Raw genomic sequence first — 15,454 nt, forward strand, 5'->3', positions numbered from 1 at the left:
ATCTTACTTTAGCCACCTAAAAACATCAGTTGAACTTTACCCTGTGTCATGGATGTGTTATTTGAGGAACCTGAGCAGTCATCAATGCGCTCTTTAAAGCAACCGGACTAGTTCTGACAAAAAGGACTGTACATGTTCTAAGAGGTGAAATGTGTGGTTGGCTTAAAGAGCGCATTGGGACCGGTTCCAGTTACCGCCCAAAAAGCCCACTGAACATCAAGGTAACGCAAAGAACATATTCTACATGTAGTTCACACAATGACGCAGCTACTCCAATATCTAGACAGCCATCTTCTGTATGTAGACTACGGAGAAGTACCTCGCACCACAAAAGAAATCTCTATCAAAACATTTGAATAATGTCTCTCTGTCCTCCCCTTCCCTCTTCTGTCTCCAGATTTCCATCGTGAGCACAGAGGATGATTTATCATGATCGTCCTGCTTTTCTTTCTTTCCTGCGGCCCGTAGTGTTGCGCGGCGAAACCTCGTTACCATGCCTACGGTTCCGTCGCAGCAGCCCCTTACTGTACGACCACATGCCTTCTGAAGTGCGTTATCTTTGGAGAGGATGACTTGAGGAATTGTTATTTATTATGTGAATACTGCAATGAATTACGTGTCCATCCCTGTTTTTCACTCGTCCATGTGATAAGGATTATTTTCCCCTTTTTCGGGTCACTGCTTCCTGGTTTTTGCCCCCGAGAGAAATGACTGGACTTCCTGTGTTCCAACTGACAGGAGGACGCAGGACTTCTCTCTGCTAACAGATCTACTGCTGGACAGGATTTCAAACTGGATCTGAGCTGTCGGTATTAAATGGCGTATTCAAGACACTTTCGATCATATTCTAAGTTGAGCAGAGTGAAAAAGAATCATGGGTGATATTGATCTAAACTTCATTGATTCGATTCCCTCCTCTTATCCATCACATGTGTTCATATTTATTTTCCAAGATCATTTGCATTTGTTTTTCTTTCCAACTCTTCCTCCTGGAGTGCATTCAGACGAGCTGTTCTTTCTACCAATGTTTATTATAATTATTATAAGTATTATTATATAGGCTTTGTAAGATCACCACAATTACAGCATTTGTAAACATTGTATATATATTTACCCATTATCCCTCAGAGACATTACCGTCAATCAGGACTCTCTTCGATGCACTTTGATCAAATGTTCCTCGTGTAAATAAGATTGTATACATTTGACTTGAAATTAATTTTTTGCTATGGTTGGGCATTGTACAAGGGTTAGAGTTCAAATGTATTTAACAAAGAAAAAGCAGAAAAAAATAACTACTGAATTTGGTAAAACTATTTTGTATGTTTGTGTGCTGTTGCTGTGAACTTTTTCTAGCCTTGTACAGTGAGGGGGGGGGATATTATTAGAGGGTAAATGCTCTGTAACTGTGAAGAAACTGAGAATCACTTGAGAATTAAAACCTAATCCACAACGTTGTTCAAAACATGGCGTCTTGGCTTTTCTCGATTGTGTGTTTGTGAGGATACTAAATGGAGAGGGGTCTACACTGACATGGGGTTTACTGTCCAGCGATGCTAAGAGTACGCTCATATCTGGTAGGCTGGTCTACCTCCAGAATGCAGCGGCTCGTCTGGTCTTCAACCTTCCTAAATTCTCCCAAACCACGCCGCTCCTCCGCTCCCTTCACTGGCTTCCGGTAACTGCTAGAATCCACTTCAAGACACTGGTGCTTGCGTACCATGCTGTGAATGGATCTGGCCCCTCCTACATCCAGGACATGGTTAAACCGTACACCCCAGCACGTGCACTCCGCTCTGCATCAGCCAAACAGCTCGCTGCACCCGCACTGCGAGGGGGACCCAAGTTCCCGTCAGCAAAAACACGTGGGTTTGCTATCCTGGCTCCAAAATGGTGGAATGAGCTCCCCATTGAAATCAGGACAGCAGAAAGATTACACATCTTCCGGCGCAGGCTGAAAACTCATCTCTTTGAACTCCACTTCGAGAGATAGAATTACTATCAAAGCACTTGTATACTAATAAAGGGCTGGCTTATCTAAAGCCAGTTGAGTAGCACTTGAAAGGTTTGGCTCTATGAAACCTGATGTACTTATGATTCTGTTTTCTTCAAGGTGGTATCTTCCTGGTCGAATGAACTGTAAGTCCCTTTGGATAAAAGCGTCAGCTAAATGTAATATCTGGAATAAGACAATATTGTGTTTCTAACTTCAAGAGGACGATGCCTCAAATATGACTTCTTCAAAGTGGTGCAGGAATGAGTCCCTAAAACCCAGAAAGGAGTTAGAACCAAACATTTAAGTGTCATAATAAAAAAAAAACTTAATTTCTGCCATATACCGAATCCCATTGGTTTTTGACAAGGGAGCAACAAGATGTTTAACATGGAGCGTGTTTTTCATAATTTAGCTGACATCTCTGTGCATATGAAAGAAAAACATATCTTTAAGATCAATGCTCACTGCTCCTAACACGAGGATGGGTCAAATGCAGAGAAACCATTTCATTACCTGTAGGCTACTGTGTAATGAGAATAAAAGTGCAAAAAAAAAAGATTAATCTGGGACAATCGCAAGGAGTCATGTTAGATTAAAGGTCACCTATTATGCAAAATCCACTTCTCCATGTCTCTTCTACATCAACATGTGTCCCCTCTTCTTCATGTCTCTTCTACATCAACATGTGTCCCCTCTTCTCCATGTCTCTTCTACATCAACATGTGTCCCCTCTTCTTCATGTCTCTTCTTCATCAACATGTGTCCCCTCTTCTTCATGTCTCTTCTCCATCAACATGTGTCCCCTCTGTGGAAAGAGACTCTGAAAGTTTCAGGAACAAAGATTCTCTCTCTTTTTGATCCATTTCTATAAAAACCTGTCTGAAAATGAGCTGATCAGATTTTGGCCACTTTATGTCATAAAGATGTGTTGCCTTGTGTAACCATTAGCCAATCAGCAACCAAGGTAACCCCCCCCCCCCCCTTTATCTGAGAACTATTATATATTGATGAAAAACTGTATAATAGGGGACCTTTAAAAATGTGTTAGAGAGACCGTAGCAGAGCTGATAAATCGTTTGTATTTGTGCGGCTCCGTCTGGTCATTATCCCGTTTAACTGCAGCACGGATTAATCTCCACCTATCGGAGTTATCAGGCGGACAGAATACGTCAAACACACACTTGGATTAAGGCAGATGTCAGTTATGAAGGTCTAAAGTTTATAAACAAAGGGCTGTGGGGCAGTGACTGCATATCAACATATTTAATAAGCCAGCAGCCAAAGTCAACTTGTGACATTGAAAACATGAAAAGAACCGAATTTGACTGAAATGACCCACTCATGTAAAATCCATACACACATTTGACAGCAGAGGCTTAGCTAGCTTTTCAGTATTTTTTAACATAAAAAATATAAAATAATCCAATCATTATTGGGGGAAAAAAGTAATGTATTTAATACAATATGGCAAATTTGTATTTTGACAATGTTTCAAAATGTATTTTTTGTTAAAGTCCAAAATGTGCTTTTTACATCAATGTACTTGCAACCATGTCGATGTCTCTAATATACGTGCTTATTTACCTTAACCCTGAACAACCAAGTCAAATAACAATTCATTGTTAAGAAATAAAGTTGCACGGTTAAATACTTCCTCTTGGACAAGCGCTTAATATAACTATTAAAATCTGACCTATCCTGTAAAGACAATTATGATTTATAAATGTTATATTGACTATATTTACCGTCTATGCCAGGATAGCCAGATGTGTAAATTTATGAGATGTAGTAAGTGGGAGGAGTGAGAGATCACGAGATGGATAAAAGAGGATAACACTTTAAGCACCCAGATCATCTCGTCAGCTGTGCGGCAGGACCACAGTCACTTCCTACCTCATAACCGTGTGTGTGTGTGTGTGTGTGTTAGCTGTATGTCTGTTGACATGATTCCTCTTAAGGTGGAAACATGTCCCGTCTTTGAATGCCTGGTTACTCATTTGTGCATCTTGTGTGTGTGACCTAGGTTTTGTGCACATGTGCGAGGTGTGTGTGTGTGTTTGGTCAGGATGTCTCTACAAACAGGTTGATGGATTTTAGGTTTGAAAGACATTGAGCGACATGTTGACCCACATCAGGGCTCGCAGCAGGAGCCTGTACCCCAGCTACAAGCCCGGCGGGGGGGCTCAGGCGCTCCAAGACCAGGCCGACTATCTGGACTTTGTAAAGCCATGGAGGTCCATGCAGGTCAGACACTCCAACTTTATTTTGAGTTAAATGTTCCTCCATTTATCCCTTGCTTTCAAAACAAATCACACCCCAATGTCATTTACCTAAATAAATGTATATTCAGAAATATAGAACACAGAAACTCTGTATATTTAAAATGTTCAAAATACAAGAATATCCTGTTATTGACAAATGATTCTGTTTCAAGGTCAACTGTCACTGTTTCAAGGTCACTGTCCACTGGTTATATTAAAGGCTAGCTCTTACAGATATTTGTATTGATCAATGTTGCAGAGCTGATGTTCAACATGGCAATCTGAGGATATCAACATAGTCTGTTAATATCCTCTTGTTGCCTGACATTAGATCCTAAAGATATTAAATATTGAAAGCTATACATCCAAGAAAAGCAGCAAATTGACACATTTGAGAAGCTAGGAGGAGAGAACGTTTTCCTTTTATGATCTATTGGATGTGAATATTGTGGATTATTATTCACTTAAAAACAACTTGGAAAATAAAGAACAGTCGAAAATAAAATACAGAATGTATAAGAAAAACAACCAGATACATTTTCTGTCAGTTATTCAGCTAATTGGTTAAGTGTAACACGCAGAAATAATCCATGAAGGAAATTAATCCTGCTGGTAATAGTCAAAGGTCTACAATATGATTATTAGATGTTATTTCTGTTCGTTTTGTTGTTTAGTAACCCAGTGGTTGAATGTATGTTAAAATAGTTTAATTATTTCTTGGTTATATTGTGCTTAGTTTAATCGTTACCTTATTGTCTCATTCAACTTGTTCTAAGCTTAAAGTGCTGCCTTCATGAACCTTGGTGTTATTTGTGAAGGAGCTGGGCAGAGATATCTATGATATATATGCTGAGTATGAAAGTGAGGATGAGGAGGACCGGCTGCCGGTGACTTCCTCCCACTTCCTGCTCTCGCCAACCAAACACTTCAATCTCAACATCAACGTCGGAGGAACGGTAACTTTACTCAACTTCTATCTAACGGTGCTTACGAGTTATATGATACCGCCTTTTAGGAGAAATCGACCCTACTTCCTGTTTGATTAACTAACCCATTTCAGTTTCACAGAAGACTTCCTGTTCATGAAAGTTAGTTTTAACATTTAACTCCACCATGCTGAATTGAAGAAGACTTGAAACTAGCTATCGAGACCATCAATTCATTAGGAATATGTATAGTGAGTTAATAAATCAAATTTTTGCAAAGCACATTTAATGCACTTCCAGATTGACTTCATTTTCAACACCCATATATTTGATACACGAAAAATAATTTGTTTCAAGGACAGAAAAAGGAACATATTAGTTTTTCAGTAGAGGTATTATGTAGTTTCAGCTGATAAATGAGAGGCATATGAATGGAGACAGTTGTAATTTCCAAAGGTCATTCATTATGAGGTGTATTTTTCCGGTCTCCATAACCATTTTAAAACGTGTTCCAGTCTCACTTTAATGACTTCAATTCTCCTCTGACTTGTCATTATTTAGAGTTTCCTTTCCCCTGATTGTCTCCTGTCGTCCTCTCCTCCAGGTGTACCACGTGCCCTACAGGTTAGCAGCCAAGTATCCAAAGACACGGATCGGGCAGTTGGCCACGTACAAGGACCACAGCAGGAAGTTGGATCTGTGTGATGACTACATCGTGCACAGCAACGAGTTCTTCTTCGACCGGGACCCTCAAATCTTCCACAACATCTTCAACTTCTACAGGTGAAAACAAGATGTGTTGTTCAATGAAAGAAGTGAGCTTTCCTCTTCTCAATGGGATCATTATGGATCTGTTCTTCTGTCCTCTCCATCAGAACTGGAGTGTTGTACATTAAAGACGAGCTGTGTCCCCACAACTTCCTGGAGGAGATAAACTACTGGGGCGTCAGAATCAAAAACAGCCATCGCTGCTGCCGCATCTCCTTCGAAGAGAAGCAGGACGAGCTGAACGAGCAACTGAAGATACAGAGAGAGCTGATAGCAGAGGTGGGTCGGCGGTTTTCTTTTTATGTTGAAGGTTTTTTATTTATTTCCATGGATCACCACAATAGGAATGTATTTTCTCAATGAAAAGGAGTGCTTATCAGATGGCCTGTGTTCAACATTGAACCTTCAGACTGTTTGCTGAATACACTGTATTAGCCCGAACTCAGATAGAATTAAGCGTGCTGTGGGGATGGTCATTCTTTTGTAGGCAATATCATGAGTTAGCAACGCCCTTGACGAAAAGAAGGATTTTTTTCATTGGCTCTTGAAATATATGGAATCTGTGGCAAATAAAAGTTCATGGCACTTAGAGACTTTGTTCAGCAAGATGCTCTCTATAAATGACCACTTTATGGTTGTTGAAACCAAATTGGAAATGGAAGGGGAAGATTCTAATTGAGTGAACTTTAAAGTGGACCTATCATGCTATGTTTGAAACATATATTGTAGGGCCATACCTACACTGAACAAAAATATAAACGCAACACTTTTGTTGTTGCTCCCATTTTTCATGAGATGAACTCAAAGATCTAAAACATTTTCTACATACACAAAATAACCATTTCTCTCAAATATTGTTCACAAATCTAAAAAGATCTGTGATAGTGAGCATTTCTCCTTTGCCGAGATAATCCATCCCACCTCACAGGTGTGGCATATCAAGATGCTGATTAGACAGCATGATTGTTGCACAGGTGTGCCTTAGGTTGGCCACAATAAAAGGCCACTCTGAAACGTGCAGTTTTGCTTTATTGGGGGGGTCTGGGGGGGTCCGAAAACCAGTCAGTATCTGGGGTTAGGGTTAGGGTTAGGGTTAGGGTTAGGGTAATGTTGTGAATCGAGTGGCCTGTGTTCGTCGTCCATAACATACGCCTGCCCATACCATAACCCCACCACCACCATGGGCCACTCGATTCACAACATTACCCTAACCCTAACCCTAACCCTAACACCAGATACTGACTGGTTTTCGGACCCCCCCAGACCCCCCCAATAAAGCAAAAATGCATGTTTCAGAGTGGCCTTTTATTGTGGCCAGCCTAAGGCACACCTGTGCAATAATCATGCTGTCTAATCAGCATCTTGATATGCCACACCTGTGAGGTGGGATGGATGTCTGTGAAGTTTGTTTTTCAAAATACCAAACGGATCATGCATTTTAGCCATGCCTCATTTCGCTCTATTTGCTCTTTTCCAGCCCTGTTTTTGCAAGGGCTGATTCTGCTTTTGTGGCAGACTACAGCGCCACCTACAGGCCTGGCATATGTACCACAGCATCTCCAGCGCTTTCGAGCGGTCTCTCATTACCCTGATAGGTGGGGAGTTTCCCATATAGGCGGAGCACCCCTTTTCTGACGTCAGAAAAATTCAAATAACAATCAGCTCCGTTGAAGCCCCGTTTTTAGAGATTTGGGTATGGAGGAAAAGACATAGGGTTGTGTTTTCTGACACTTGGTGAGTTCCCTGACACATCGGGGACACACATTCATGTATAAAAGACGTACAAAAGTGCATTTTGCATGATAGGTCCCCTTTAAATGGTCAGTTCCTTGTATTAGGAACAGTGTGCAGCTACGATATATACACAGTAGAAGCATGGGGATCTTAAACCGTGTTCATTCAACTTCACGTTACCCTGAATATTCAAGGTTCAAGGCTTTTATTAGTCATACGTACATAGCTTCAGTGATGTTTTGGTGATGAACATCTTAGGTCACAGGCTCCTCCAACAGTGCAACACAAAACAATTGAAAAACAGAGCATACTTGAGGCAGTTCTCAGTGGAACAAAAAATCCCCTCAAAACTAAGTAATAATATTTTGTACTTGTTCTCCCTCCAGTCTCCTTACGTAGTTCTGCAAATAAAGATATCAAGAGGTCTCCACCTTCGGGCTGCCGTGGTCCAGCAGTCTATGTTTTGTATTTGTACCTGTGTGAGATTGAGTTGGCAATCTGCTGGCTGACCTACATTATAAATCACCGCTCCGCCTCGCCGTCTTGACAGATGGAGAGCAGAGAGTAAGCTTTTTTTCTTGGCACAGGTTCGGACAGCTGTTTCTATCACAGAGGTCCCACGCTCATGCAGTTTGCGTAACAGTTTCTCTCCCGTTGTGTTTTCTTGGCTCACGAGTTGGTGTGTTGAATTCCTTCAGTCCTCAATCCAAAGTGTCCTTGGGAAAGACATGGAGACCAAAATGACACCCAAAGGCAGCAGTGTGTGAGCGTGTGTAGACAAGCGTTAGATAAGAACCTGATAAGCCTCTACCATCAGTGTGTGTGAATGTGTGTGTGAATGGGAGACATTTGGTAGTAGGTAGTTGTTGGTCTATAAAGTTGATATTTGACAATCAGTTTCAGCTTCTTTAATTTAATTTAATTTAATTTAATTTTTGATCTGGACATTTTGGTGGTTTTGCCATGGCTTCTTCTCTGTATTTGAACCGAGGATTATTGTTCATTAAAGTATTATTATTGGCTGTAGTTGGCACATTTTCAAAAAGATATTTCCTATTCTCTGACCCGGATGTATTTCTGTCCCTTCCAGATGGAGGAGGAGGAGAACGAGGTGTTATTCGACGGCTTGGTCTTCGGGCCGTTGCGGAAGATTATCTGGAATGTCATGGAGAGGCCGTTCTCCTCCGTCATCGCCAAGCTGATGGGCATCGCCTCCTCCCTTTTCGTGATCGTCTCTCTGGTAACCATGGCGCTGAACACCGTGGAGGAGATGCAGTACGAGGTGTGTGTTTTACTTTGTGTGTGTGTGTGTGTGTGTGTGTGTGTGTGTGTGTGTGTGTGTGTGTGTGTGTGTGTGTGTGTGTGTGTGTGTGTGTGTGTGTGTGTGTGTGTGTGTGTGTGTGTGTGTGTGTGTGTGTGTGTGTGTGTGTGTGTGTGTGTGTGTGTGTGTGTGTGTGTGTGTGTGTGTGGAAGAAGGCTATAAAGCAAATGCATTCTGAGCAGGTTAATGAGAGAGTTGTCAACGTTTTCTTTGATTGCAGGGTTATATTTATAGATGTATCTGCTTTTCATCCATAGAGAAAGAAATAAAAAACTAATGTGTAAAAACTATAAAATAATAATACAGAAAAGAACAAAACTTGCATCTTAGCGTGTCAGTTAAAATCTTGATATTCTTACAGACCTAAAATGACTAGGAAAGGGTTTATTTCAGTAATAAATCTGATCTATTTATTTTATTTTTTATTTTTTTATTTTTTCATCTATACAATCAGTCTTTCTTGAAACCAGATGCTGTTCGAGCTGTTAATGAGAGAAATGTGACAAAATTATAATCTTGAAAGGTCAATAATTATGAATTGTGTTTTTTCCAGTGTTGATAACCATAAGAGTATTCACATTATTATTAGAATCCAGCGCTATATTCATTATGTATCTCCTTTTCAAACAAATACAAGCAGTTCAACAAAAACGGGCAATCTTGAATGAAAATCTGGACATTCAAAAAATAATAATTCACAACTTAATTGTAATATAAAACAGGCCATTTACATTAAAGGTCCCCTATTATACTGTTTTTCATCAATACATTATAGGTCTCAGATATATACAAACATGTCTCTGAAGTGTTTGGCTCCAAACACCAAACCGATCATTGCAGCATTACCCATAATCCCCTCTGTTTCAGCCCTGTTTCAAAAGTGCTTATTCTCTGTCTGTTACTTTAAATGAAAAATAAGGAGCCCCTCCCCACGCCCCTCTGAGAGACATTTGGTTAAAAAGAACTCAATGGTGCTCTAGGAGGAGATTCAGGTGATAAGGGGGGTGGGGGGGGGGGGGGTTACCTTGGTTTCTGATTGGCTAATGGTTACACAAGACAAAACATTATTATGACATCATAAAGTGGCCAAAATCTGATCAGCTCATTTTCAGACAGGTTTTTATAGAAATGGATCAAAAAGTGAGAGAATCTTTGTTCCTGAAACTTTCAGAGTCTCTTTCCACAGAGGGGACACATGTTGGTGTAGAAGAGACATGAAGAAGAGGAGACACATGTTGATGTAGAAGAGACATGAAGAAGAGGGGACACATGTTGATGTAGAAGAGACATGAAGAAGAGCGGACACATGTTGATGTAGAGAAGACATGAAGAAGAGGGGACACATGTTGATGTAGAAGAGACATGAAGAAGAGTGGACACATGTTGATGTAGAAGAGACATGAAGAAGAGGGGACACATGTTGATGTAGAAGAGACGTGAAGAAGAGGGGACACATGTTATTGTAGAAAAGACATGAAGAAGAGGGGACACATGTTGATGTAGAAGAGACGTGAAGAAGAGGGGACACATGTTATTGTAGAAAAGACATGAAGAAGAGGGGACACATGTTGATGTAGAAGAGACATGAAAAAAGTGGATTTTGCATAATGGGTGACTTTTAAAAGAAACCGTCTAAAGGTGGACTTGCTCATTGTTCTTCCAGACGCCGTCGGGCCAGCTCAGCGGCAGAACGTACGGCGAGTACGTGGAGTCGTCCTGCATCTCCTTCTTCACGCTGGAGTACCTGCTGCGCCTGGTGTGCACCCCCGACCTGAAGAGCTTTGCCCGCAGCGTGCTGAACACCGTGGACCTGGTGGCCATCCTGCCGCACTACCTGCAGATGGCCCTGGAGTGCTTTGAGGACCACGACACACAGCTGCACTCAGAGGAAGTCCAGACCGTGGGGCGGGTGGGAAAGGTAAAGAGGGGGCTGATGGGAGAGGGGAAGCGGAGGTGGGAAGGAGTACAAATACTTTGTTATTGTACTTAAGTTCAGTTTTCTGGTATCAGTACTTTACTCCACTACTTATTTTTCGGAAGACCTTTTACTTCTTACATGTTGAACACAAATACCTGAACTTTCTACTTCTTACATTTTGAACACAAATACCTGTACTTTCTACTTCTTACATGTTGAACCCAAATACCTGTACTTTCTACTTCTTACATGTTGAACACAAATACCTGTACTTTCTACTTCTCTCATTTTCCAAACAGGCTGGTTCCTTGAGTCTGAATGTGTGTTTGGTGGCGTGATCATTATTATTTAGAGTCATTGCGTGCCTATTGATTTGAACACGATCCGTGTATCCATCATTTCCTGGTCTTCTCTAAAGAAGAGGGACCAATGGAAACGTTGTCATGTTGCCGTTGTTCAGCATGGAAACATTCATTAGCTAACAATGACATTATTGTTCTATTAATATAAAGGGAGGCCAGGTACTCTTTAAAACAGCTGCTAGTTATGGGTACTTTTTACTGAAGTACATTTCAAAGCCTCTTTACTTTCACTTGAGTAAAGAAGTTTAGTCAGTACTTCTACTTTCACCAGAGTATTTTTAAACACGAGTATCTGTACTTCTACTTGAGTAAAGGATGTGTGTGCCATCTCTGAGGGGAAGATGGGATGTTGTTGGACTCGTCTCCCTGTTTAGTTCTTCCTCTGGGTTTTTCTGCAGGTGGGTCAGGTTCTCAGGATCATGCGTCTGATGAGAATCTTCAGGATCTTGAAGCTGGCTCGACACTCGACCGGCCTCAGAGCTTTCGGATTCACACTGAGGCAGTGCTACCAGCAGGTGAGACTGTACATACAGCAAATGAAAAAAAAGCCATATCTATACAAGGATACCAAAAAAAAGAGGAATTCATTTTGTTGTTTCTTATTGTATGCACAAAACACACAAAGCTTTGCAAAGGTTCAAAATACTAGAGAATATTTTTGCTTAATTTTCATTGCATGGTACGGCTCTGCATGACTTGAGTCCTGTGTCTCGCTGGAAAAGACTCTCTACATTACAAATATGTATGTTCATCTTCAGGTTTATATTTCTACTTTGGGATTGTAGCCTTTGCAGAACATGTACATGCTCAAAAACCTATATAACACGCTACAGGAAAGGGAAAAGCCCAAAAAGCAAATAGATGGGGCCTCTTGAAATCTTGAATTTGGATGAACTAAAAACCCTTAATTAGTCTCCTGATTTTGTTAACTCTGCCGAGGACTATGGAATCCTATATACAGTAGGACTTTGACCAAGGTTGTGCCAATAAATGTCCAAGTACTATCCTCAACTTTTGCCAAAAAACAAAAAATAGAGCTCTGCCTTACCATACAGTTGGGATGCAGCATTTGATTAGAAACAAGTGTAGCCTGTATGTTTAGATGAATCTTAGACAGTATGCCTTAGTTAAGAACGAAAAAATGACATTTACGAGGAAATATTAAACAAAACATGTTTCCTTGTTCAGGTGGGCTGCTTGCTGCTCTTCATGGGCATGGGCATCTTCATGTTTTCAGCCATGGTGTACACGGTGGAGCACGACGTTCCCAACACCAACTTCACCTCCATGCCGCACGCATGGTGGTGGGCCGCCGTGAGTCCACACACATAAACATGAAGACGAACACAATGACGTTCAAACAACATGTTTTCTATCTGTTGTGTTTGTGTGCTGGAGGATTAAAATGTTAATCCACTGGGAGGCAGATCAGTGCTCAGTCTTCCCTGACTAACACCATTGTCTTCCCGGATGATTTTCCTTATACATACCTCAGCATGGCAGCACCCAGGGAAGTTACTTTACTGTAAGCATTGAGGTTAGGCGTTACAATATTTTATTTTTGTATTGACTTCATTGGTCCATTCATGTTATTTGTTCAGACTCATTTTTGTACATGCAGTGCAGTAAAACAAGACAAAGAAACACACCTTATGGAATGCCTTGAATCACAAATAAAAACATATATTATACATACTTATATATAACTGTCTTGCAACCAGCTTATTATGTAAGTGTTTTATAGTTTTTCTCGTATCCCCCTTTAAAACTATTATTGTTTATTTTATTTATTTTCTCTATATCTTTTTTTCCCTTCAAGTCAGTCTGATATTCAGAATTTGTAGGTTTTTTGGATTATAATATTTTGATTTGAACTGTAATCCATGCTATTCGTGGTAATACATTTTTCGTTATTCGTTTACACCTGTGTACACCTTTATACCTGTGACTGCCTCACAATAAAAGCCTGTATTTTTATGCTATGGCTTTAGAAAATGTATGAATTAATTTCCGACAGTAACAGCAAAAACTACTAAAGAAAGACTTGGATTACATTTTATTTTTATAGTTCATTAACCAATATAAATTGAAAACACTGAATATCTTGAATATATTATATTGTGAAATTATGTTTGGGGAATTAGGGAAACGATGTATGACATTTGAAAACATTACACTTATTGTTCTCCCCCAAGAAAAAACATTTTTAATTAAGGTCACGCCAAGGGCAAGACGTCAAAATGGGAAATCCTTGCCCTGAAAATAGAAAACGTATTATAAATAAATATAATAATAATACTTATATAGCGCTTTTCTAAAAACTCAAAGACGCTTCGACAGAGATAACACAACAAAAGAAACAAAGAAAAATACAAAAAGAGACAAACAAAAACTGAAGAGAGAGGGGGGGGGGGGGGGGGGGGGGGGGGTCGTCAGAGGTATTGATAAATATTTTGACAAGTGAATATATTGCATCGAAAGAAACTGAAAGGTATTTGGAATAAGAAAGATTCATCTCATTCTGTCTTAAGTATTTCTATGTGTTTGTCTTTCATCCCCCAGGTGAGTATTTCCACGGTGGGCTACGGCGACATGCTCCCTGAGACCAACCTGGGCCGTATCTTCGCCTGCGCTTGCATCTCTTTCGGCGTCATCCTCAACGGCATGCCCATCTCCATCCTCTACAACAAGTTCTCCGACTATTACACCAAACTCAAGTCCCACGAGTACGCCGCCGTCACCAAGGCCCGCGGGAAGGTGCACTTCGCCAAGAGGGCGGCGAAGAAGTTTCACGACTGCTGCGAGGACGTCGTTCAGCCAAGGAATTCCCATCTGCACACAAGTTCTTAGATTTTCACAGTAACGTTTGTGTGGGAGGTAAGGAGTGACAGTCAGAGAAGTGAAATGAATCAAAGACTGACTATGGACATGGTCAACATGACGTCACTAGTTGGTTTCTAAACTCTCAGTTTGGCATTTTGGCCATCTTGGATTTTTGGAGGCAGAAGTTTGAGAGGCTGGAGCAAAGTGCAACCAAATGCTGGACAAGACACTATCCTGGACCTGAAATGAGAAGACACACGTAAACATGGGCAACACAGCGGAAGTGGCCTGTCAGTCACAATTCAATCCCTAAAGCATTCCCTGCTTTAAGGGTTATTTCCATTATTACCTCAAATAACATCATGCTGTATTGAAGAAGACTTCAAACTAGCACGTGAGACCATAAACCTGTCAGGAAAACGTTTACTGTGGTAATAAATCAAGTAAGAAGTACGGTCATTTTCTCAGAGACTTCTATACAGTCAGGCTTATATGTGCATCCAGTGGAGTTGCAACCAGTTGCGGCTTTAAATGAACTGTCTGGCAATTTGAACCAATAATAAGCTGAGAAATCTCCAGATGTTTAGATCTCAGTTCAGAAACCTGTGAGTTCAAAATGCTGCTCCAGGACATATTTTGTTATTATATGCATCCTTTCATTCATCCTCCATATTTGCTTATTTGTGTTATCTCAGCATGCATTGGCAAAAGGTGATGGAGAAAACCCCTAAATATATTGGTTAATGTTTTTTTTTATTTCAATAAAATATATGTACTCACCATTATACTCTTTTGAAATAGTGTAAATCTATGCTAAAGCTGTCTGTATCACAATCCCCCCCCCCCCCCCCCCCCCCACACACACACACACACACACTCAATCCATTAGTCCCTAAAGCCCACAAGTAATCCAGGAATCAGGAGTGAATGGCGTGAACGGGTCAGAAATAGATCATAGGTTGAAGAGTGGACATCTGGACGACAGATATTAGACCTGTTTATCTTCCCCTCTTTAATAATAAACCATGTTTCAAACAGAATCCCGAAGCTGAACTGATTATACTGGTAACTCAATCGACATTCAGTCAGTCGTTTTAGCTGCTGTTAGACCGTCTGTAATGAACAGTATGTGTTACTTTATGGTAAAAGCAAAAAGCATTATAAGGTGATCATGATTTGGTGGAGGTAATCTATAGGAAATGTGGCTTTCTTGCAGAGTAACATTTGCAAATGGCTAGCAGTCAACGCTCAACACTTAATATAAATCCACCAAGAGATAAGCTTAGCACAGACTGAAATCATGGCTGTGTTTAAAACGTTTTAAAATAACTCGTCACTGTGACAT

At 40.6% G+C, this 15,454-nt stretch overlaps 2 protein-coding genes across 3 annotated transcripts in view; both read left to right on the forward strand.

Moving 5' to 3' along the window:
• Window positions 1-1,465, forward strand: part of vldlr (very low density lipoprotein receptor) — a 55,769-nt gene extending 54,304 nt beyond the window's left edge. For both annotated transcript variants that reach the window (XM_079659575.1, XM_079659576.1), the window contains one exon: window positions 398-1,465. In XM_079659575.1, coding sequence (XP_079515701.1) covers window positions 398-433 — 36 coding nt within the window. In that variant the 3' untranslated portion in view covers window positions 434-1,465. The remainder of the gene's footprint in view (window positions 1-397) is intronic.
• A 2,649-nt stretch (window positions 1,466-4,114) lies between these two features.
• Window positions 4,115-14,894, forward strand: kcnv2a (potassium channel, subfamily V, member 2a; the record flags this gene model as incomplete). Its single annotated transcript, XM_079659006.1, has 9 exons — window positions 4,115-4,240; window positions 5,076-5,213; window positions 5,788-5,966; window positions 6,059-6,230; window positions 8,776-8,967; window positions 10,670-10,924; window positions 11,685-11,801; window positions 12,475-12,600; window positions 13,849-14,894. The coding sequence occupies 9 exons, from the start codon at window positions 4,115-4,117 to the stop codon at window positions 14,134-14,136; spliced, it is 1,593 nt and encodes a 530-aa protein (XP_079515132.1). The 3' UTR covers window positions 14,137-14,894.
• Window positions 14,895-15,454: the final 560 nt, after the last annotated feature.

Source organism: Notothenia rossii, assembly GCF_949606895.1.
Source record: "Notothenia rossii genome assembly, chromosome: 11".
NCBI lineage: Eukaryota > Metazoa > Chordata > Actinopteri > Perciformes > Nototheniidae > Notothenia > Notothenia rossii.